At 40.7% G+C, this 25,958-nt stretch overlaps 1 protein-coding gene across 1 annotated transcript in view; it reads right to left on the reverse strand.

Moving 5' to 3' along the window:
• Positions 1-25,958, reverse strand: part of FRAS1 (Fraser extracellular matrix complex subunit 1) — a 154,068-nt gene that overhangs the window by 47,107 nt on the left and 81,003 nt on the right. Inside the window, exons 18-28 of the mRNA XM_015861184.3 lie at positions 25,307-25,447; positions 23,293-23,436; positions 15,688-15,840; positions 12,711-12,857; positions 9,635-9,781; positions 8,239-8,379; positions 7,893-8,033; positions 7,168-7,308; positions 6,353-6,623; positions 5,096-5,177; positions 2,322-2,648 (exon numbers count right to left, since the gene is read on the reverse strand). Of these exons, the coding sequence (XP_015716670.2) occupies positions 2,322-2,648; positions 5,096-5,177; positions 6,353-6,623; positions 7,168-7,308; positions 7,893-8,033; positions 8,239-8,379; positions 9,635-9,781; positions 12,711-12,857; positions 15,688-15,840; positions 23,293-23,436; positions 25,307-25,447 (1,835 nt within the window). The remainder of the gene's footprint in view (positions 1-2,321; positions 2,649-5,095; positions 5,178-6,352; positions 6,624-7,167; positions 7,309-7,892; positions 8,034-8,238; positions 8,380-9,634; positions 9,782-12,710; positions 12,858-15,687; positions 15,841-23,292; positions 23,437-25,306; positions 25,448-25,958) is intronic.

A 25,958-nucleotide genomic window follows, 5' to 3' on the forward strand; every position in this document is an offset into this window, starting at 1 on the left:
CATACCCAATAAGAAATAGGCATATCACATATGAGTTTGTCTGACCTCATCTGACTTGCAGTACACAGCCTGCGATCACATTTTCTAGGACACAGGCTCACTATTCCCCACAGGAGCACCACTGGTGGTTCTCTGCCAGAAATGGAGCACCCGCAGACCTCAAATTAACTTCACAGAAGCTGTAATTGTTAAAGAACATCAACAGAAACATACAGCAGAGCAAATCATTATTAAGAGCTCTCAGAGCAGAGGCTGGCTATTCAGACTGCAGTAGGTCAAATGAAGTGTTTCAACAGGGGTAAATAGTGAAAAGAGAGCTGTTAGTAACCAAAGGAACTAAAAAAACCCAAACACCTTGTAGAAGGCTAGGCACCCGTTGTGAACAGACACAACCCTCTAATTCTTAATACTTAGAAGGTTATGTCATCCTTTTATGTTTTCGCACTTTCACCACAGTGGATTAATGTCTGAAAATTATACTGTCTGAGCCTACTGAATAGGAATCCTAGAGATGTCCTTTCACACCAGGACTTAATAAATAAAACCATCCAGCAATACGTTATAATAAGCTTCATGTACTTTGTTAAGTAGCTTGGTTTAAAATGCACCCCTCAAACATCCATTCCTCCAGCCAGGGTCCTACCAGGCTCTTCATCCATCTCTAGATGTAAATCAAGGAAAGAAGAAAGGGTCTTTGCAGGCATGGCTCAACAATATATTTTCAGAAAGAAACCCTGCGTCCAATTCAGCTCCCAAGGCTACTTCACAAAGATGGTAATTAGGATGAATCAGAAGCTGGGTGTCTGCCAGCTCTACCCTCATACTAAAAGCTGTTCCACTCTCACCTCTGTCACCAGCTTCATTCCCCTCTGTAGTCAAGCACTGCACATAGAGACTTGGAAAGATAATGAGAGACAAGGGAGCATAAAATTGGCTAATGAGAGAAACTGTAACCCAGCAGTTCACCCTCACTGGCATTTACAACAGGAACTAGCTTAATCAATTGCAAATTAAAAAACAAAGTTACAAATGACAGTGGTGTCCAAGTATTTTATAGTCCCTCTGATCATGACTGCTCAGGGACAAATGAGGGTTAAGGAACCACAGGTGGGGCTGTTCTTATTCTGTGACTCTGAAAACTCAGTATCAGCCTTGTAAAGCAATCCTTTTTGATTTGCAGGTGGATCATATCACTAATTACCATTAATTACTACTTTTCAGATTTAGGAGCACCCTCAGGGTCCAAATGGGACCTTGTGCTAACTACACATAGGCATAAGTAGGGCTTGTAAACACTCCTCAAAATTCTCATGCCCAAAGTGCTGCAAAAGACACCTAATACAGCAGAGAGGGCAAAAGAAGGGTAACTGCATTTCCTCCTAATTCCCTCTTATGGAGTGGAAGCAAACAAAGATCATGTAATTCTCAGATCCATACATAAAGAAGACTGTTAAAAGTAGGCTTTTCTTATTACTGTTCCACAGTGACTAAGGAATAAGAAAGTGCTCAGTTGTTTGTTTGTATGTTTGTTTTCTTTTTCCCTTCTGTTTTATTACAGTTGCTCAATACCAGAATCGAAAAGCTTGCAAGCACTTCAGCACCTTTGTTTTTATTTCAAGACTCCATCACACAAATGGTTTCATTGGCTAGGGTTAGCTGCTCCAAAAACAGAGAGATAAAGCACCACTACTTCTAATTTTACTGCTGTAAGCTCTGTAAAATTTAATACAGTGTGCCACTTCATGTCCAGATACGGAAGACAAATAGCTGTTTTTATAACTATGAACTGTAATAAAAGTAAGAAACAAAAATTCTGATTCATGATTACTGAATATAGGTTTCCATGCCCCGTCAATGGAGAATTTACCATACAGAATCATCAGATGGAAGATTCCAATGGAGTCTGATCTTGGGAGACACCAAAGTACCCAAGATACACCCTCTATCAGCCAAGTAGCACCTTCACTGTTCCCATCGCTCCAGCCGAGGGAGCAGTTTGACCATCCCACCAGCCCTCTTTCTCTCCATCCACTCAATCTCCAGCTTATCACCCTTATCAGGGAAGAACTCTCACCGGCAACTTCAGAAACATTTACTTACATTTCTAAATCTCTGAAATACAAACCTTAATTTTTTTAAGCTGCACAACCTGAGCTAAACCATTCCCACTGCAAACCAAGCATTCCTGCAAACCTTAATCAACCCACTCCTTTCTACTGTCTCTGACCATGACCTGAATGGGATTAGTGACACTTCAGGGATCTAGCATTATTTCTCCACATTTCTAATTTGCCTGCAAGGGTTTACGTTGCAGCAAGTACCTTGGGAGTGATCTTAATGTGGAAGAGGACGTTCTGGAAGTGGTACCCGTCATTCACTTGCAGAAGAATCGCATCGTCCTGGGTGTCAGAGCCATCGTGAGCATAACGTACCAGTCCACCAGCAAGGTCATCGAGGTGGAACATGTAGACTGAAGAAGCTGAGTCCCTGGAAGGTTTGATCAGCTGACCATGACGTGGAGGCTCTAAAACCATCAACATGACATCCTGAGGATTGTCACCATCTCTCACATCAAGCAACATGTCTGTTATAGTTCCAGTTTCCCCTCTGCGAACAAGGAGGGCCTCATTTCTCAGCAGATAAGGGGCCTGAAACACAAAAGCAGCTCTCAGCTGTTTGCTAAACCTTATTGATTTAACAGAGTCTGGAAAGAAAAAGTGGGGTTAAGGAAATTAGCTGGCTTCATCTCTAGAAGCCTGCTATATCTCAGCAGCACAGGATCATTCTCTGTTTCTCCCCTCCCCCCCTCTCCCTCCCCAGTAAGAAGATCTAATAATATCTTGCAGTTTAGACTGATTTAATTATATTAAAATAGGATTCTCATGCCATGGCAAGCTTTGCAAGGCAAAATACAAAGGACATTTATACAGAAAGCAATTCAGTTATCAGCCAGAGTCTACATTCTCTTGTTGTCTGCATGGAAAAGAAACAAGGGAAACAACTTAATTTTAAATACCATCCAAGGAAATTCAAATGGAAATTGGGACCTCAGATATTTTGGAGGGGCTACATTTCAGATGTATGTCAGCAGGCCCACCTGGAACACAAGGCACCTCAGATGCTGAAGATTCATGCATGTGAACAGCAAGTTCCGAGCTGGGGTGCAGATGGAGACATACCACATTTTCCCTGTGTAGAGCCTACAGCTTTCATAACTTAGATACCTTTAGGATGCTTGAAAATAGGACCCCCACAACCTGCATATGTAGGTTGTCTAAAATGAGCCCCAGAGGGGGAAGCAAGGAAGCAAAGAATTCTGATGGTGAGCCAAACTGAGAGGCCAAAGCTTGAATTACTACTTCTAAGCAGAAGTAAGTTCAACAGCTAACGCTGAAGGACATACTTTTACTTGTCTTGAACTAAGTCTACCTCAAATACAGCTAAACTGGGTGTCATCAGCACCACTACTTATTTTTCTTTGAGGACTTCTCACAGACTCACAGCATGCCAGAAAGAAGATCAGCTAGAGTCTACATTCCTGCTGATTCAAATTAGTCCTCTAGTTCTTCACCATCAACAGTATTCAAAACTGCAGTCTCTATTGATCACAATAAACATCATCTGCCATCAGTAATACCTTGCCTCAGGAGGTGGGCGATCCTGTAGAGACAAAGTCAAATACCCAGGAATGTTCATCAGAGCTAACTGCTGCCATCTCACCTGCGTACAACTTATGAGGGTTATTAACCATCGACAGGCAAAATTCCTATTATTAAACCTCACTTACGTATTCTGGGGCAGTGACTGCAGCTGTTACTTAGCTGGAAGTCCTACTGAGGTGAACAAGAGATTAGACTAAGAAAAGATTTCAGCACCAACCAGAATCAATACACATGGAACGGAATCAAAATCCATGGCTTTTTTTACGCTATAAGTCAAGTCAGAACAATTTAGAAGTTACTGAATGACTAACATGGAGTCTGATTAAAAGCAACACAGTGCAATTACATATCTAATACCTAACTAAAATTCCTTAGGATAACTCCTAAAGAGCATTAAACACATTAAATAGGACACACACACATACAGAGTGCAGGATGTAGCGATCAAGTGAGCAGCTCACCATATTTTTGGGTGGTTGGTTACATTCCTACTGCAACCAGCATGAAACACAGAATAGCACCTTCCAGACACAAATCCACCCATGATGGCAATAATTAGAAGAGAAACATTTCTTAAATTAATCATTGTGAGGATGGATGCTGAGGTAGGCTTATAAATGGAGTAGAGTCCCAGTCCACCAAGCGAGCCCAGCCCATGGTGAACATACTTCCACCACAATCAGCAGTCAGCAAGAAGCTAAGCCTGGGCAGCTCCAGCACATCTGCCACATTCTGCAATGTCATGCCCTCAAAATTTGCATCTTGCACACCTCTTCATGTCTTGCCTTTTAGGGAGCCTACCTTTAGAAAACAATTCATGAATGTATTTCCTGTTCAGTATATTGGGTGATGCCCTCCCACAATATGATGCTATGGATTTTAAATAACAATAAATATAGATGTGGACACTTAACAGCACCATCAACTTGACTAGAAATTGAGAGCAGTTTAAGAGAGACACTGTAAATAGCTTGTGCTCATTTAATTCCCAGCTATCCTAGAACACAACATTTAAGTAAAAGCTACTGACTGTCAAGGCATCTCTACCATAAGAATCAATCATCATTCAATTACCCTGCAGTAAGAGACTGAAGTAAACCATCTGCTGATCCAAAGAATAATTCAAATGGTAGGGACTCCCTTAGCCCTCACCGATAATGGTTCTATGATTGCACAGCTACAATCCCTCTACAAGCAAAATTAGATGGTCCAGCTTCTTCAGTCATTTTAACCAAGTCCAGTTCTTCCAAATTACTCTGGCTGCCTCTCAACAAAATGAGAGTTGAGCCTCACCTGCCTGAGTTGAACAACAGCTTGAGTATTGCTCAGCTCCTTTGTTACCACTGCAAGAAACCAGGGCTCCAAATGGCAAAAAAAAAAAAACAAACAACAAACCCAAAACCTAAGGTTGTTTTCAAGCTTTGTTAAGTTACCTGTGTTGAAAATGCTTGAATGTTGATCACTTCAGGATGGGAGAAGTACTGATCGCTCACCCTCAAGGAAAGCTGTCCTTTCCTAAAGAAGTTCCCAACAAGCCAAAATACAAGGTAATACAAATGAAGTAATCTCATGGGACTCAGTAAACATATCATTTGTATTTTAAAACATTATGTATTCAGCAAAAATAATTAACTTAGAAAGAGATGCTTTAGATAAAGGCTTTGCAATTCTGGTTTTATGGAACTTTTTCCAGAAGAGTAACAAAAGTCTCAACATGCAATGAATACCTTTAACTATGAAATAATATACCCTCATTTCCCTTTAATTAATGTTACCCACAAAGGATGGTGCTTCCAGGATTAAGTACTGATTCTAAGTGTCGGCTACTCTCAGCTAAAAAACTGTCGCTTATACAGCTCTGAAACAGAAGTTCCCACTCTTCAGCATTTTTGTTTCTTATTTATTTTTCAATAATGCCACCAAGAGCTGTGTACATAAGGTTCCTCATGACAAAATCTTCATGTCCATTGTGACTACTAGGCAGAAAAACAGAGCATGATACAGAAACTTATAATGATGATTTAACTGGTGAACATGAGCTAACCCTTAGCATCAGAAGGACAACCAAAAAATCCTACTGAAATCAATGATCAAAGAACACCCTAATATCTAAAGGCAGAAATTTAGAGCAACTCCATGGGTATCAGTCTGGGCTGATGTATGGTGATGTAAATCAAGTGTGAAATTTGGCAGGATGACTGGCTCACTGCCTTGCAGCAAGAGAAATCTGCCTCCTTGCAACCTGCTTGCACTGCCAGATGCTAATCACTGCTAATTGTCCCAGAACGCTAACAGGGCTCATGCTGAAGGCAAAGTCATGATGACTGGAATGCAGGCTATGCTACAAAGAAAATCAGTAACAACATTTGAGCATCTTTCTGACAGTTTCAGGTGACTGTTGTAAGAACCAGCACAATATGCCAGTTCTAAACCTATGTTGTGTTTAAGAAGGAATCCTGCATCACAGTTCTGGCATATGGATTACCATTACCCCTTACATCATAAAGGGGAGTTTGGGATCACCATTTCCACTATGGTCACAGTACCTCAAAAATACAATGAAAATGTATCTGGTAGCAGTGGAAAGCGTGCTTCACTGTAAGAATGTTTCCAACAGAGAAAAGAATACCTGTTTTCAAGATAAATTTTCTTAAGGCAAGAACTTAGAAAAAGTATCCATGCAGTTATACCTGGATTTCTCTCTGCTGTGCACAAAGCGGATTCTATTCTCCTTCACATCCTTGAAGCTGAAGTGGTCACCTTTGTTCAGCTGCACTTCCTTCCCATCCACCAGCATCACTAGCCTGCCATTGGAGGGAGCGCTGTCAATATGGAACAAGAGCTGCCCTGCATCACCGTCCAGATCATGCACATCCAGTAAGGAGAGGTCTAGAGGCTTTACCCCACCAATCCCTACTGTGAGGGTACTGTTTATATGCAAGCTTGAAGGATGCCTGCTGACTAAAAAAAAAAAAAAAGAAAAACACATAAAAAAGAGAAAGAAGCATTACTGAATCTATGTTCTAAGTAAAGGCAACACTGAGAACATTACGCACATGTTGGAAAATAATAGCTGCCGGCTTTTAACAGCCACCACAAAACAGCATTCCAAAAATGCCCCTGAATGAATTACTTCTGGCCTTAAAATTTAAACTCTTTACAAGGGTAAATAACAGCAAGACAAGGAGAAATGGTTTTAAGTTAAAGGAGGGAAGACTTAGGTTGGATACTGGGGAAGATCTTTACTGTGAGAGTGGTGAGGTGCTACAGCAGGCTGCCCAGAGAGGCTGTGGATGCTCTGTCCCTGGAGGTGTTCAAGGCCAGGTTGGATGGGGCCCTGGGTGGCGTGGTCTAGTATGAGATATGGAGGCTGGCAGCCCTACATGTGGCAGGGGGTTGGAGCTTGGTGATCCTTGAGATCCCTTCCAACCCAAGCCATTCTATGATTCTATGATATCCGCTAGAAGCCTGACAGCTTAGATGCCTCATAAGCAGAGATGCTCACCTTCACACTGTCTGGTCCACTTGTTGCCATAGAATCCCTGTCCACAGGCAGAAATGCAAATCTTGTTTTTCAGAAAGGTGCTGCTGTCACAGAGATGGCAAAGGCTGTCACTATCACACTCCAAGCATCCATGAGGACAAGCTGCATTAGACAGAAAACATAACCCTACTGAAACACAGTTAAAACAGTGCAGATACTGGTGTGCAGAGCTATATTCCAGGTCAGGATAGAAACATCACTGTTTCTTACCTACTTGACACAATCAAATGGAATGGACAAACTGCTTAGATAAAATGGTTGTTGGGAATTTCCTTAATCATTTGACCAGCATTTTGCACTGACCTGTGTCAGGTTCTACCTGACACAAACTTCCAGGTGGAAGAAACGTGCTTTTAAGTTACTGTTCTATCAACTTCAATAAAAGCACTCCATATATGTAAGTCCTACACAGTTTCCTAACCCATAAATACAACTTAAACCTTTCTAACAATGTATTTTTAATACTGAGTTTCTATGGGCAGTGTATCTACACTGCATCTCATCACTCCTATATTACACATATGAAAACACAGATGCATCCTGTTATTCTCAAGTTGCCTGCATTACCTCGACAGTGAGTTAAGACAGCATTGAGGTGCTTCCTCTTCACTTCAGACTTGCACAGTATACAGAACACAGCCTACAACCTTGGTTGCTCTCCACCACATCACACTCACTTTGCTTACCTATGCATTTTCGCTGTGCGTGGTCTGCATAATATCCCTTCCCACACTTATAAACACACTGAGTGTCCAGGAGGAAAAATGGGGCTTCACAAAGGCTGCACTCATTTGGTTGGTGACACTGAAGGCAATGTTGATCACACCCTAAAAACCACACGCAAAGAATGAACTCAGTACCATGTCTGACTGCTTCACAGACTATGCTGTAAAGTCCCCAGCTCCATCGCATGCAAGTGATGGACAGCGAGAGAGATCTGATGTGTGAGCACACATCTTCCATGTGCATCAGCAGGAGACAACAGGGCAACCCACCGGTAGAAGTGGTAAGTGGTAACACTCAAGAACTCACTCTGGCATGTGTCTGACTCCTTGTAGAAAGCTGTGGGGCACTGTTCTACACAAGCTCCTTTGTGGAGAACACTGCCCTCCATACACTGCAGGCAGTCGGTCCTCAGGGGGCCTTTACAAGCATTACAGCTCCAGTCACACTCTGGAAGAAAAAACATGCAGAGCCCTCTTTAGGGTGAATAGCTCACTGTATACATAAATAGCTTAGCACAGTAAACTTAGTAAAATAAAAACTGTTAAAGATACGCTAAAAAACAAATAAACAAACCCCTACCATTATTAGTACTGAAATACACAGGATACATATTTCTTCTTTTTGTTTCTTGCTCACAATTATCCACCCTGCTTCATCAATCTCATCCTTTCAAAAGACTGTGACCAAAAGAAAATGCAACTGTTGTCCCTCACTGTCCAAATGCACAACTAGAAAGCAGAAAGCCTCCAGATCCAGATGGGATCAGATCAATCTTCACATGCCCCTGCAGCCTCTTCCCTTCCCTAGAGTCCTAACTGTGCACCTGTGCCAAAGGGCTACTCAGGTTGCTAATACTACTGTTTGTATCTTGGTGGCACTGAAAGAGACTTTACCAATCATTAATGACAGATGCATTTAGCTGATGAGACAAACAGACAAAAAGAACAGAGGGAAAACAAAGACTCAATGAAATGAGCCCACACAGCATGTCCAAGGCAGAGCCAGAAGAAGCATCTTGCCCCATTCCAACATATTCAACAGCAGATTATGCTACCCCTCTGAACAACTGCAGTGTTAAAGGGATGATGCTACTTAGTTCAGGTAATTGAGAGAGCTAGTCAGAAATGAACACTAAGCACTCATTTGTATTATATCATCACATGGTGGTGGTAGCACACATACCATGCTATCCTCACTGATTTCCACTATGGAACATTCTCCTTGGAAGTTTTTTAAATCCTTCAAGCTATGTATCTTTTAAATCACTCCAAATTCAATTTTTGCAGCGATCCAGTGATGCAGTATTTAATAAGACAGAAAGAAGCAGGTAAGTACACAAGGCCCTATAAGCACTCTAATACAGATTTATACTGCTAAGCTTCCTCATTACTCAGTTGACCCATGACTAAATCAATTCCAGGCCCTGACCCTTAAAAAGTTTGCTGGCTCACTTACTAAATCATTTACAAGAGAAGGATTTGCAATAATCTTGTTTTTCACTGGAAGGCTGAAGAATATGACAGATGACTGCTGAAAAAGAGGAAAAGTGTAAAAATCTCACAAGTTATCTGTCACTGAACAACTCCCGTCCATCTACACATATTTTAAAGCAGGCTACTCATATAGATCATGCTGCAATATAGCAGATCATTAGTCAAGAAACCTGCATTTTTTTTTCTTTAAATCAGCATTGCATTTTCACCTTTGCAAGTCTTGGTTGAAAAATCCAGGTAATACTGCTGAGCACACCTCTCGTACTGGCATTCTCCAAATAACAGGACCTTAGCTGGATCTCTGCAAGACGTACAGCCTGTAGCTGATTCACAGGTCAGGCACTGACTGTTGCAAGCTGCAGAAAGCCAAAAACAAAGAAAATTACTCTAATTATCAATGCACCAGCCAACTTTGCAAGTAAAAATGACATTAAACCTGCAGAATTTCTACTCCAGGACTTCTTTTGGAGACACTAGAGGAGACTTCAGAATTCTTCCTTCTTATGTTCCTTCTCACAGCTTTAAAAATGCAAAAAGCCTTCTTCCATTTGAAAAAGACTGTAATGACTCCTTACAGAATCTCATCCTGCTTCTTTCTCTCCTCTGGGAAGGTCAGGATAAAACAATAAACTTGAATTCAAATCCCCAAATAACCATCTTCCCTGTCTCTGTCTTTCACAGTCTCTTTTACACAAAATGTGCCTCACACAATTCCAGACTTAACTCACAAATGCACAAATTTAGGGATCATATGCACTGCTAGAATCTGTTTTTTTAGCCCTAGTGGGACCAAAGACCTATTAAATTTCACTTGCTGCTTCTTACTTTTCATTTGCATAGTTTAAAATCTTGTCTAGGGTGCAAGTAAAGGTGACAGGAAAAAAAAGTAATGAGAGATTTACTGAATCTGAAACCAAAAAGTAGAGAATCAGATTATTTCAGCTTAGTCCTTTGACGTCCTTAGTCTAAACTTGTAGAAATCCATTTTCATCTGCTTTTAAATCAAATTGGATTTTTACAATCAACAAAATTTTCAAATACAGAAGTAAATGTGAAAATAATGACATTGCTCTTCTCAAAATGAGACCCAGTGTCCTTCAAAATTATTACTTGTTTTATCTCATCTCAAAAATGTCACCAAAAGCCTCTACCTTGTTGAGGTGCAAATGAATTTCCATCAAAATGTTTATCTAAAGAATCTAGTAACTATTTTCAGGTGCTCTGGTGCCAGTTCCATTTCACTTAACTTAGGAATAATATACAGAATAATTACTATTTGTAAAGTGCTATGAAAAGACAACTATTAAAAGCACAGCAAAATATGCAATGAGGTCTAAACCTACAGAAATTAGGTTTCCCAAGAAGGTATGCCAAAACAGTAAGTAAAAGTGTATCTGAAAGCAATTCTGTTTGCTAGTTGTATCATCACAGCTCTGTAACTGCTTTTTTTTACTAAATCCAGAAATAACGTTCAAAGCTTTGCATTGCTCTTTGGACAGAAGCTTAAAAGCATCTCAAAGTTCCTCAAAAGTGCATGGAGACTAAAATAAACTCTGAAGAGAGACCAAATTTCCTCTGCCTAACTGCCAACCTCTGATTAAACAACTTTCATTACCTCCAAGTGGTAGTTTTCCAGCAGCCTGAGACAGTGGATATCTACATGGGTTATAAGCAGTACTTCACTTGAAAGGCACAAGTGACACTTGGAATGAAAAAAATCCAGTGCACCAACACACTTTGCCTTGAGTCTCCTGCCAAGGTGAACACATCTACTTTTCAAAAAGCCATTTGTAAAGGAAGAGATTAGAAATGGCACATTGTAGCTGACCTTGCGTGCAAAAATCTATTTGCATTTGAGCTACTGAACCAAATTCAGGAAGGGCACAGTCCTCAGAAACATTCCACTTCTACCAAGATGTCCTAACGGAAGGGGCTAAGTATGTAGGCTTTCATTAGAAAAGGGCATTCTGGTGTAGTTAGCAGTAAAAGAATCCACGCTGCAGGAAAGAACAGGACAGGGAACATCTTGTAGAGTTTTTAGGAAACCATCCAGGACAGTGAGAATCCCATAATGCCGTTTTTATTCCTCTTTTTTTTTTTTTTTAATAATTCCTTTTTCTTTTTCTTTTTCTTTTTTTTTTTTTTTTTTAATTTTCTTTATTATTACTGACGACCCTTTTAATGTCAAATGGTACAAACACTTCCAGTTACTTTTTTTTTAACTCATGCAAGGCATCCTCATTTTCACTGGTTAGCTGGAAATCATAGTTCCAAGAGAGTCATGTATTTCAACAAAAGGCAGGTAAAGCTGACAAACATATCAGCTTGTTCCTATAGGACCTCATCAGTAAAGAAACTGCACCTAGATGGGATGACACAGATACCTAAATTTACTGCAGTGCAACAGAGTTATTCTATGATAAATCAGGGTAATTTAAAACAGGGTAATACAGGAGCAAACAAGTTCCTTAAACGCTCATTCATTTTTAGGTTTGTGTATTATAGCAGGTCAATTCAAGTGAGGGTTTCAATATATATATATTTTTTAACGTCTCTGGGCCATAATTTTGGCATTTTGGAACACCAAGTCCAATAATTATGTGAGGAATAACTCAATTGATGTCAAGGTCAAAGTAAACATAGAATAATAAAAGGAAAGAGAGGCCCTGAGAGATTCACAAAGGGACAGCATGAGTAGAATGAAACCGAGCTTAACATCAGATCAATTGTATCAAATAATCAGGAGGTAAAAATTTCATAGCTCTACTAAGTCAGCTGGGGATTGCCTAAAAGCTGTATTTAGTTCTACTGAGGTTTCACACATGAGAAAAATGTGACAGAAATGCTCATGTTGTAATACAGCTTCCACAGCAGATACTGGCAGTTGGGAGTGGGAGAGGTTTAAGTAAGAATTGATAAAACTCTTCTAAACTTGTCAAGTTTTCACAAAGCACACAATCTACCTGCATGTTTGGCACCTTTTCTATGTACCACCTATATGATTTAACAAGAAAGCCTATGCAAGCTTTCCTGCAGATTTTTACCATGGGACCCCAAATCCTCTAGTCTTTGAAGCAAATAACAAAATTGTGACAGTTCAAATTCAAACCACGCTGTAGGGTCTGTTTCTAAGGCCAGTAATCACTTGTGTCAACTCGCATCACATTTTTAGGCACTTGAAACCTTCCTTCTCCTGGCAACAGGAGCAGTAAATGAAGAAGCAAAAAAAGACATGTCAGTGAAAACACTGTGGATAGCACAGATGGCTTGGAGGGAGACACTCACGTTTGCAGGTCTGGCTCTCATCCTTGTAGTATCCCAGAGAACAGACCGGAACGCACATGCTGGTGTGGGACAGAACCAGGCTGGTGTTGCAGGAGGAGCAGGAAAGAGGACCCCTACCTCTGCAGGTTTTACATGAGGGGTGACATCCTGCAGGGATAGCAAGAGCAAATGTTTCTGTTCAAGCAAAAATAGATTTTCAAGAAAGTTCTGAAGGGTTTAGCAGAAGTATTCTCAGAGATTCAGTGCCAAAGTCCCTATCATGGTCTAAGCTCTTACTGGTGCTCAAGATTCAGGTGCAGAATCACAAGCATCCTATCTTATGAAACAGGGCTTAAATAGTTTTAGTTGTGCTTTCTTATTTCTCTCTCTCCCAGTCCTTTTTACTTCAATCTTCCTTTCCCCTTAAGAAGAACTCTACAAGACCTGACCAAGAAGCATCTATGAGAAAACAGCAAAGACAGAGAAAGCATGTGTCAATACTCCTTCTCATGCTGCCTCTCAACTGTTTTCACATCAGACTCTCCTGAGCCCAAAGTACTTTGACTGTTTAGAATCCCCCTGACAGAACCACCAAGTGCTTTTCTAACAGCTCTACACACCCCTGAAGATTTATATCCATCCCTTCAATAGGAATTGCACCAGCTACGATCTATTTCAAGAACAGACACTAAAAGAGAGATAACAGTCCATTTAACAGAATCACAGAATTGCAGGGATTGGAAGGGACTTCAAAAGATCACAACCTCCCTGGGCAACCTGTTCCAGTGCTCCGTCACCCTTATCATACAGAAGATCTTCCGCATGTTAACATGGAACTTTCTATGTACAAGTTTTAGGCTGTTCCTCCCTGTCCTATTGCTACACACCAAAAAGAGCCTGGCCCTACCCATCTGTCTCCCACCTCCCTCCAGATATCCATGCATTCTCTCTATATTTCATCAATGACTTTGTAGGCCTCTATTACATTCCTTCCTCCTAAGGTCTCTTGTTTTCCAAGTTGAAGTACTTATGTATACTTGGTTGTTCACCATACAGAAGACATTTGTTGCTCCCTTCTAGCTTTCCTCCACTTCCATTTTGAGCTGGGCAGAACTACTCACAGCACTCAGCACCTACGGTCAGAAGCAGAACAAGTTCTGCTTTCCTTTCATAGTAGCTGCCAACACTTTATTTGACTTTGCAATATTGCTGAACACGGAGATGGCATCTGCAATAGATTTCAAGATTAGTGCAAGGATGCCATCATTTTGTATGAGTCTACAACCAGCTATCTTTGCACCAATGCAACTGCTCACATTGAACTTCCCCCCTCTTGCTGTACTGACCAGATCCTCAATTTTACATGATCCTTCTGCTTCACAACCAGCAAATCCACTGACTGACTCAAGTAAGGAAGTACATTACTACCTTTCCTTTCCCCTGCATTTTTGAATAGATATTTTTACGCCACATCTCATATTTACCTTCCCTGTTTTCTTTATTCTCTAACTTTCTGCTTCTTACTTTGGCTTAGAGTTTTAAAATACCATAGCAGAGGCCAATAGATCCTACCAATTTCTTGAATGGGGATACAAACATACAAAATTATTAGTCTGTTTTATTTCTTGATACACCTTTACTCAGAGATTGATGTCAGCATTACACCTATCAGGGCAAATTAATTGAGAGTGAGAGCAGGTAAAGGAATCAGAGAAACGACTGCATTACATCATGATGGAGATCTTAAATGCCAGCACAAACTATAATATAAGCTTTGACACAGTCTGAATAATGTAAAACTTCTTTTAAATGAAACCTTTACAGTAGAAGGAAGAAATATTATCCCTAGGCTTAAATTTCTAGGAAGGTAAAATATCTCTCTCAGGGGTCTTTTCTATTAAATGACACTGAATATATTTCATAAGTCTCTGAGATTTCATTTGTCAAAAACCAAGCAAATAGACAGCTCCCAGTGTGCTTGAGAGTAGCTTTAAAACATTAATCATGAGCAGTCAGACTAGATTTGAAAATGTTACTTCCTGCAAAAGCTGCAGTTTTGGCGCCTACATCTTAGTTCTAATGTGCAGAATTTCTTGTTTCAATTTTCTTCTCCTAAAATAAACTGCAATACTCTTTGATTTGTGTAGGATGCTTTAACATGTCTCCATCGGCCACATAACAAAAGCAGCCTACTTATTTCTATGAGTTCAGGAATTGTAAAGCAGCTCAGACAGAGTCTGGAACACAAGACCACAGCATGAGAACTGAAGGATATACATGGGTAAGTAAGGAGATGGAGAAACAGAAGGATGGATAACAAAATATCATTTTGATGTTCCTTCCTCCACACAGATGAAAAGCTGAATCTACCATACCAGCCTACCTCCAAAGTTAAATGAAACTGGCTTTTTGCGTTAAAGTTGCTAGAGACTTTTGGACCATCACTGTAGCAGGACAAAATTGAAAGATTATAAATGTGGAAGGGGATGATACTTCACTTTAGGCAGCAGACTTCCTGAGAAGTTCCTACCAGCAAGAATTCTGCTTTTTGTGAGCAGAATTTGCATGGTCCATTGTGGAACACATCCAGAAAGCAGTAACAGTGCTGTTACTACGCAAACTGGAAACCTGGTAACAGGCACATGAAACATCTGTTTGAAATTATCCTTGATTATATTCGAGTAGTCCACTTCTTCACAGAAGTGACCTCAGCGTAGCCATCTCTACACAGGACATAGTGCATTGTCATTCTATTCTCTGTGCCACCACCTTTGAGAGGCAGGATTTCCCTCAGACAGAAAATCTGTCCCTCACCTCCTCCTCACAAGCACACTCCTGCCTGGTACTTGTTATACTTATTAAACATACTGTAGTAGTGGAATAAATCCCACTATCCTCAGTATGTGCTCAAGACAACGGAGTGCTGTGAACCAAACACTTTGTCACAAGGATCTCTGCCATCTTGCTGCTACTTGAGGTTTCTACAGGGACTACTCACGTTTGCAGGCACCGCTCTCTGTGTAGTATCCCGCTGGACAGTCAGGAACGCAGTGATCCCCTAGGAGCAAGTGACGGGCATTCTGGCACTTGAGGCAGAGGCTGCCAGTGTCCCACAGGTTGGCCACACACTGATGGCACAAAGGATGGCAGTCTAAAGGAAACAGGAGATAATGGATAGTGTCATCACAACTGGACAAAACAGAGCTGCTATAGGTGAACACTGCCAAGAATTTAAGGAAGTCATTAGAGACATAATTTTCAGAGCCTCTTACCTCTTAACTGGTACACAAGGGCAAGATGTTGAACACTGCACTCCCTAATGTCCCTAATCTATTCCTCAAGCCCTCAGCAATGTGTTTCCCCAAAGCGAAAACACTGCGATGCTCAGAAAGAGAACAAGATGGGGATGAGGGTGAGAGGAGAGGAATGCTGCTTGAACGTGGCAATTTCTGATTACTCTCCTTTTAAACATGCACTCCCAGATGTTTGCAAGAGAGGGGATCAGAAACTACCATATTCACCCTGTGCTATTCCAGAGCATCATGAAGTTTTCACTCCTCCTCAGCAAACATTCCCCGCATCTATCCTGTCCTATTCAAGCACACCCCATTCCTTCTTCCCTTAAGTGAGCACGAGAAAGCTTTATACCAAAGCCAGTCTTTGCTTCTCCCAAGTCCTTCTCTGATTTTAGGTGCTTCTACCAACAGATTCGCCTTTAACAAACTCCCCCTTTTGAAGAACAAAGAGCACAACCTGTACAGCTGTATGATCTTCTTCAATGGTTAGTTCATCCTGTTCAGATTTCCACACACAAATGAGACATCCATACCCTGAAGAGGCCACAGCAGACCTCAAAGCCAACAGCAGCATTTAGAGTTCACATGGGAGAGCCTCTAAACCTTTACCTTTTTCTCTTTTTTCCCAGCAGCACATGAACTCATGTCTCCTGACCTTTTCCTGAACTTGAGCACTTTAAAAGATTTTACAACAAGCCTTTTGTATGCACAATGGAGCAGTGTAAGGCAACCTGGAGGCCAAATTAATCCTCATTATGGTAATTCAGAAAATTATAAAGGAAATGACGACTGTCTTGAAAGAAATGTAATTATGAGGCTTGATTCCAGTACCTGGTTTCTTGTCAGATTTCTACCAAAGGTTCAACTTTCTGTCTTTTGTCTGTTATGACAGCACTACTACAGATTGTCAGGCAATCTAAATTTACAAGCTGAAGACAGGCTCACATAGGAGTCTGGGGGAATTCTGCATCCATACCTGCAAGAGTGTAATTGCAAATGTTGTCTAAACCCAATCCAATCTCTTCTACATGTTATGTGCATGATCCTCACCAAACAGTGGTGGAAAAGCACAGACACAGCTCAGAAATCAGTACAATCCAGACTGCGTGCAAGATTCAAGGCCCTTAAAGCAGCTGCCTCCTTCACCTCTTACTCAGGGTTCTTAATCTGCCTAGTATCTACCCACACACCCAACCTTTCAGATGGGAAATTAACAGCCAGACAGGAGATAAAGATGAGCAAAATGAAAGAGTATGCTTAAGATAGTGACCCTCTGAGTTCTCAATCCATCACCGTCAGGACAGTGGTAAGAAGAGCAAAGCAGTACATGAGGACACCCTTAAACTCAGTGACAGACCCCCAAACCAGCTTATAGGGGTTACTGTATTGCAGATTCCTGATTCTCTACAGAAGAGCTGAATACAACCAGTGCATCATCCTAAAAACCATATACATCTTTACCATCAAAGCAAGTTGAGGTCCGAAACCTGCCCTGCCATCACTAGAGACCTGTCATCTTACCTGCAAGCCCCCGTGAAGTAAGAAGAGATCACAAACAGCTCGCCATAGAATACAGTGCCTGAGATATCATCCAAACATCCCTGAGTCTGAGATGTAATTGTATGTACAGGGCTGGAGGAGAGGGGAAGAGTGTTATGCGCTCATACTCAATAAATTAACAAATTAAAATAGTTTCTCATGCTTCCAAAAGTTCAGCTTCCAAGCTCAAAATAACACCCCTCGAGTTCAATCTCTTCCTGGAACCACTGGTCCCAGTCATAAAATTTTGGCAAGAGGCAATAAGTAATTGAACCCTGCAACTGTTTTTCAGTGACTAAGAACAAGGGACACCCATGTATGGTAAATAGGTTCAACAAGCAGAGAATAAAAATGGGACAATGAAAAGCCAGGGTGCCCAAAAAACAAGTATCTTCTATAAGCAATTAGGTTCTCCCAAACTACTACTTAAAAAGCTATGTATCTACAAAACCAGGTACTGCCACACTGCTGCAGTACAGTCTCCTCTTCACGGCCTCTGTTTGCTCCTAACAAGTTGAAAGAGATCCCTTCTTCAACTACTGCTTTATAAGAAATCAGCCTCATCACTGTCTTCCTTCTTTGTAAATCTGCAGATCAAAGAATGCACAACAACAAAAAAAGAAAGCCTCCTGATGCCCATGGTGAATTTGAGGGACATTGGGGAACTAGTGACAGAGTAAAGCAAGAACTGAAGTACTTTGTCTTGGAAAAGATTATTTAAATTTTTCACAGCAGGCTCCCTCAGAAACAAGGATGAAAAGAAGCAGAGTGTTCTCTTTATGCTTCTCAATAACAACTCACACTGGTATCTGTTACCTGATTCTGCCTTCTTCCTGTCCATCCTCAATCCAGCTCGGCTAGCAGGCAAATTACTGCTTGAGTGCTCTGGGATTTCAGAGGCTTTTACTGCAAGTCAGTGTGATGTGACTATCCAATTCCATTAGACTTCTTTCAAAACCCAAAGTGCATTCTTCAGAGCAGCACGTTACCATCTTGCTCACAGTCTAAAAAGAGTTTCCCTTTCTCATCTTTTTGAGATTACTGACCTGCCTCCCACCGTCTAAAGAAACCTTTCTCAAGCTACCTCTTCAGCTGGATCTAATTTTGTCCAGTTCAACAGTCTATGTAAAAACAAAACCAAAAACAACTAACTTAGCTATTTCTGATTTTCCTACAAAGCAACTTTCAATATGAAGTATGATACAATTGCTTACAATGATTTCAATTTCCACAGTTACATTATTTCCACACCCTCTTTAGAAGGTAAAGAAAACAAACAAACCAACCTGTGCCTCTCCTATACAGAAAATTATCTATTTTATACTGTTCCCTTGCCTGCAAATATACAAACAACTGGAAAAAAATAATTTTTAAAGTGCTTGTGAACACTAATAAAGGAAACTGCCTCACAGTTCCACAATTTGCTAAGCAATCAACCACTTACAGTGCTTAAATATGTCTTCCTTCTGAAGGGCTCTATAGAAAAAAAAGTTTCCCTGATGCAAGTTTCATATTATACTCTAAGATAAGGCGCCAGGCTTGCAACAGAGCAGTACTTTAAATACCGTGTCATTTACAGGCATATCAGTATGTAAACGCTCTCTGGAGTAAATCCAGAAAGAAAATCAGTGTGAGTGATTCAAAAGGACACTTAGCACTGACAAGGGTTTTGTGAAGGGTTTGCCTCTCCCCTTAAAGTTCCGACAAGTACTGTGTCACACAAACAGGCAATGTGAACTCCATATTTACAGGCAGCAGTCTGCACCTTTCTGAATGGGCTGGGAGCTAATTTGGGCAGCAAAGAAGGGAAAATCCATCTGGAGAGAACCTGACACAAACAAACCCAGTCCCAGGTAGGGAAATTATCTTCCATCTTCCTCATCTGCCAGTTCAGCTGTTGACTTCTGTAGGAGTTTGCATGCCAGTGATTAAGTGGAGCTAAGCTACTGATTTCCCTCTTGCTCTGCTTAGAGAAACTCCAGCTCCTTGTAATGATATCAATGTCTCTCTAAGAGGAGGGCAACAGCTCATTAATTTTACAAGGAGCTGAGTGTATTTCTTGTTGTCAGTATGTCCCTTCTGGAATTTTAAGAGCAAGGCAGAAAGGCTTGTTTATAGGCATCCTCCTGCGTAAGCTCTTCTGGGTTTATCTTTGAAAATTTTCACAACTGCACACAGCATAAGAAAGCAAGGGCCCAAGCAGCTGAACACAGGGACTGGGAGTTTCCTTGCAAGGAAGTTGATTTTTTCTAACTACTCTCACACCAAGTCAGGAAAAGATCAAGACAAGCCAATGACCTATCCAAGTTAGAATAGTCTCTGCTTGGTTTTCATAAGCCAGACAAGAGTTTTAGCAATGGTGCAATTTTTTAAACTGATGCCTGCAACAACATCCAGAAGCTAAATTGGATAAGCAGCTGAAAGAGGAAGAGAAACAAAAGAACATTTTCAAAGCTAAAACTCAAAGTATAGAGAAGCCTTGAAACTCAGCAGGGAACGGCTAAAGCCACAAAAGTGTTCCTGTACATACACTTCAGATATGAAATGATGAACTGAGCATTCTAAAGAAAACTGACACAAATTCTATGTGCCCAAAGTAGAGGTTGGAAAGACATTGATCCATGGAAACTCGTGGCCATTTCAACTTTCTTTCGCTAACATCTGAAATACTTATTTGGGTAAAATGTCATAAATAAGATACTTTTTCTATTAACAAGGCAAATGTTCAAATCCTCATTCAGGTAATATGTACAATACTGACTTTAATTCACAGGCAATGGCTTCAAGTGGCAGTTGTTTTTTTCCACCCTATGAAATATTTTCTCTGCATGTCTCCATAAAGTATGACAGGTGGCTACACTGCATAGCAGTCCCTGTAAGTCAGAACACCGTTCTGCCTGGAGGGTCAGAAATTAGACACAAATGGGAAGAAAACTGTAAAGAAAAAAAAAAATAACATCAAAAAACTGCTTTGGTAAGCAAAGGAAAAAAACATTGTTAGTTTCTGATGCATATTATATTATGGGACTGTCAGGGATTTTAATGCTTTGTTTTATGGGACAGCTGCTCTTTAACTACTAATTAATAACATGCAAGGGCAAACTCAGTAGTTCAATCAGTGTTGAATTAAGAAAATGAGTGAAATTTAACAATCTGAACGTGGAGCTCTTTTGTTTGTAGTAGAATTGGCAACACACATACTTTCCATAATCATCAGACATAAATTTGGACAAAGATCAACACACCCAGGACTGCAAATCCAAGACCAGAGCACAATTTCATTTATTTACTTTTTGAATGGCAATAAATGACTGTGCTCCAAGGATTTTTAAGACTTCAGCTAAATAAAGAAGCATCACTGCATCTATCTCCAAGATCCCATGGATGTGAAGAGCCCGTGTGATATGAAGAGAGAATATGCACTGCCCTCTTAAAGGAAGGATGGGCACACAAGTCACAGAGCAGGAGCAGAATCAGAGCTGACAGGAGGAACAGCATCTCCTTATGTTCCTACTATGTTGTAACTGAAAAGCATCTCCTGTTTTGGGGCTATAGATCCAAACATTATTGAAACTCAGTGATATCAGATGCTATGAATCAACCTTTGAAAACACATTCCTAGCTTCAAGCCTTGAAGCATTTCTAGCTTATGAAGACAACTCTCCAAACAGTGAATCCCATTCAGGGGTTCACGCTCAAAAGTAACTCTGCCACTTTGCAAGGAGAGGCTACATCACCAGAACAAAGCTCGTTAGATTGCAAGGAAGGGATGCATCATCGGATTACAGCTGTGTTGGAGCCCAGAAAGCCAAGCAAGGTTCTTTGCAGGTGATTCATCGCTGTCAGAATAACGAGTCTGGAGGTCAAACCATGCCCTGCACATTGCTTGTGTGACCACACAGTCTGCAATTTCTTCTCCTCATTATTGCCAGGCATTGTGATGTTTACCTATTCACTCGGGAGCATGCTTATTGCTTCATGGCATTTCTACAATCTTATAGGCAGCAGTTATATAAAAGGAATAATTAAAGCACATAGCATGCATCCAGCTACAGAGAAAGTATTCCTGAGGTAGAATTCTGTTTTATGATAAATAGTGTATATATATGTATATTTAAAAATAAAACTTACAGCTATAAAATCATGTTCCCAGCAGACTTTTACATAGGAAGCATAATGCAAAGTAATGGGAAAATAAGGTGGAAGATATGAAGTGCACACAGCTATGATGTTATAGGACATTAATGAGCATCATTATAGCCCCTGAAATTTTACAGGGCAGAAACAGCTCATCACACTAAAATTACTTTCTGAATTATTTACTGAGTTACTTTCATAGTGTAATTACTTGACTACATGAAACATCTTGATTTCCCACTCTCATTTCCTGTATATCCAGGAATTTTAGGGGATATTTTCCTCTCGTTAGATACTTTGTTCTGCCTCCCTTCTTAGACTAAACAGTAACTGTTGCTTACAAGGAAGGTGAAAATAAAATAAAATAATCTGCAGAGAGGAAAGAAATAAGTATTTCATTAAAAAGAAAACAAAAACCAAGAAAGCAGTGTAAGCAAAAATAAGTGCCTGTGAAAGGGAACCATCGAGATTAAATTGAGAATGATAGCCTCTCAGTGGATACATTTACTGCATTTATTGCATTTTTCCCTTTTCTTACAATTCTTTATCTCATATGGAACTGTTCAAGCTAGCATAAGCCTCACATACTGAACCTTTTATTGATAAAGAAAAAAATGGCTTGATAAAGCTCAGAAATTGCTGGAGCTCTTCCACAGATATGTTTATGTGCGTCTATGTGATGGATTAAAAGTGATTTTTCTTTTTAAACAAGTAAATGCAATCAGTGGCTTTTGATGATAGGCTTAAGTGCAGGCACCAAGCACCCACAGTGTATAACCCCTGTGCACAAATCCTATTATCTTTCAAAAATGCACACAGCAATCCTAGCTGTGCCAATTTTTCTTTAGAGCCCCCAGAAATTGCTTTTCTGAATCATGAATGGTTCCTTAGCTCACTTTAGTGAAGCTCTGTGCAGGACCTAAAAGCAGCTTTCCTTGCTCTGGGCCCATCAGGGACCCAGGTCTCTGAGAAGAGACCACAGCGCTGGTAACTGCCAGCTAGCATTCCCAGGTGTTACAATTACCCAAGGCTTCTCCATCCCAGGCAAAGCCAGTACCAGCCTGCTGCAGAGAGAATTCAGAGTAGGAGAAAAGCAAGAATCAAGTCTTTAATAAGCACAGGGTGATCTCACAGACTGAAAGGACAGGGAATGGAATGACAAGCCTACTGTAAAAAACAGACTGCAACAAGATACAGTTAAATACTTGGCCCGGCAAAAGCAGCTGCAGCCCATCCTATTCTTAAGAACATATTCATTATGTTATTATTAACCATATGAGTGCTCCATTGATTGCCAGGTATACCAGTCTGTATGCGTGTGACCTTGTGTGACCTCAAGTCTTCAAACCAGCAGCAAGTCTGTCAGAAGAGCACCTGACCCCCCCTCCCTTCCACCAGCCTTAAACAATTTGCAATTAATTCCATGGAGCTCTACAGAAGATGGGTACAGCAGAAACGGTCAGCAGCTTCGCTATGTACTATACACACTGGAGAGTTTCCTAATGGTATCTGTGTGATATTTCACCCACAACAGGCATTTCAATTTCTTCCTGATGTGTGTTTGAGTAGCTGGCAAATGCTACAGAAAGACCATCCCTATGTATGACCCAAGGCCATCTCCTCTTACTTACCCACACAATATCCCACCAAATTGAGATACTGCTCTTCCTTGCAGCTAGTCCTGCACCTTCCACCAGCCAGAGTTGCATGGGGATGGCAGCTCAAGCACTCCAAATCAGAAGGGCCATGGCATGTCTTGCATGATGGATGGCAGGCTGGATAAGAAAAATCATCACTTGTTATGCTTTTGGTGTAATCTATCTTATACTCTCCCCTTCCCAGGAAAACAGCCTCTACAATAATCATTTACTCCTACAAAACATGGACATAAAACAACATTCAAAGCATCAGTGACTAGCGAGTTGTGGTTTAGAAGGCTCTTATATCCACACTTTGAATAAATGAGATGAAAACAAAGAGTTGAAAACTGAAAAGAGAAAAAAAAAAAAAAAAAGCATTTATTTCCTGCATTAATCAGGATATAGATGTATAGAAAATGCAAATAGATTGTCCCTTTTATTCCTCCCTCCAGCATATGCAGGTACATATAAGACAGAGTGGGACTGCACAAGAATTATACTGGCATGAGTTTGACATTCACAAGTGGGGAAATGAGGAAATTATTTCTGCACAAACCCCTCCCAAAGTGAAACCAATAAAATGTGAATGCTGTGCCAGCTCATTAGTTACTCTGTCTCCCAAAAGCTAAACAAAAGCATTGCAAAACAAGCAATTAAGATTGCTCAAAAGTATTTCATTCAGACTGTTTTCCTATCTTTCCATCTTTACAGCCAGATGCCATATTTCCATGATTTCCACACTAGATCTGAGGGAGACAGAAATACTACAGCTAATGATCTGTAAAAATCTCTTAGAAACTACTTTAGAAACTTTTCCATGAATAAAAGCAAACAACTTCAAAGTCTCCCACCTCAGGACTCCCTCAGGCTACACAGAATTGCTCACTCCCCACATGGAAGCTGAGCTTTTCACAGCTGCCACAGCATACAGCTCCAGTGTTTAAGACCTAATGTGCCAAATCCCACTACCTTCTTGGGATCCAGACTCTCATAATACAGCAGTTACCTCAGCTCTAAGATGGCACAGCACAGCCTCAAAATTGATGAACCTTTATAACAATAAATACATTTACAAGAAATAAATATGTTTATTTGGCAGACTGTTTTTCCTTAGACAAACAAATTCAATAAACAGAGCTATGGTTCCCCTCCCTACACTTGAGCCTTCCAAGGGCAGCAACGAACAGAACTTCAGCAAATTTATCCTACTGCCAGAACAGATGCAGGGAAGCCTTACTCAATGAATCTATTGCAAAACAACAGACAGCTTTCAAATGACCCTGAGGAGACTAATCAGATTTCAAATGCCTGTATTTCCCCATCCACTGTACTTAAAAACTAATAATAAATGGCATACCCCAAGGGCCATTATTGTCTGCAAGTGGCGTAGAAGATGTAATTGTTGCAGTCACTTGGAAGGTCAGTAGTCAGAGCTATGGGTTTAAATGAGATCAAGCAATCTGAATGAGAATGCCACTTGCTGACCAGCAGGCAACGCTAAGACACAAATAACACTGTACTTGCTAATGGTCAAGCCCATCCATAGAGGTAATGGCTTTTCTCCCATATCTGCAGAATTCCTTCTTTTTACACCCCGCCTCATAGCTAGCAGTGGATTAAAAATGAAGCTGAAGCTAATTCAGTATGCTTATCTAGCCTAAGAAAAGTAGACCGCATTTCAGAACTGGCCAGTAAGACCTTTTCTACAACAGCGCTGGCTAAGAACTTCATCCAAGCCTAGTGAAATGAAAAGCAAAATACTTTCAGGGAAGCTGTCCAGGGGAGTAAAACTGATTATAATTTATGATTCAATGTGCATGCTTCCCTTCCGTTTGGAAGAGATTCCATTTCCCGAAATTGGACTACTCTATTTTCCCCTGAAAATACTTAAATTGCCTCATATAAATCTGACAGCATCTCTAATTACATTTAGAAATGCATTACAGAACGTGCATGCAATGAAATTCAGCAGTATAAGCTGCAGGTTCCTACACTGTGCACTTACAGGAGCAGTGATTTTGCTGGCTGAACATCCCCTCTGGACACTCGGAGAGGCATCTGCCCTCAAGCAGGATGTGTGAAGACAGACAGGCCGTACAGTCCTGGGAAGTGTTCCCTATGCAATCTGCACAGGAGGAGTGGCACTCTGTAGGGAAGCGAAAAACAAAAAGACAGAAGCAAAAAATCAATTTAGCTCACTCTCTGTTGCTACTGTCCAGCAAGATTGCTTTGTCCCCAAAGGGAACAGGAAGGTGTTTTCTTTACAGGATTCTCTGCTTTTTGAAAGGTAGAAAGGGCAAGAATGTAAGAAGACTGTAGAGCACATTTCTTGAAGATAGGAGCAACCAAAGATATCTGCATACTTAATTGCTTTGCACCCACGCAGTTCATCTCCAAAATGGAAAGCTGACGCACAACATATCATTCTCCTCCCTCTAAGAGCTTTGGGTCTTGCAGACTCGGAGTCCAAAATCATCTTTTGCTATTACCCTACAGTTAGTTATCCCAGGAAGGATTTTCTATCCAGCACTGCTGGACAGTTATCATTAGTCATTCTGGCGCAGTCAGAGTTGGACTTGCCACCTGACTTTACAGCTAGCAGAGTGAATGTTCATTAAAAAGGATTCAGCAAGAAGGATGAGTGCGCAGTTGAAACG

The sequence above is a fragment of the Coturnix japonica genome, chromosome 4 (assembly GCF_054131305.1).
Source record: "Coturnix japonica strain WE chromosome 4, WE-NBRP24, whole genome shotgun sequence".
Lineage (NCBI taxonomy): Eukaryota > Metazoa > Chordata > Aves > Galliformes > Phasianidae > Coturnix > Coturnix japonica.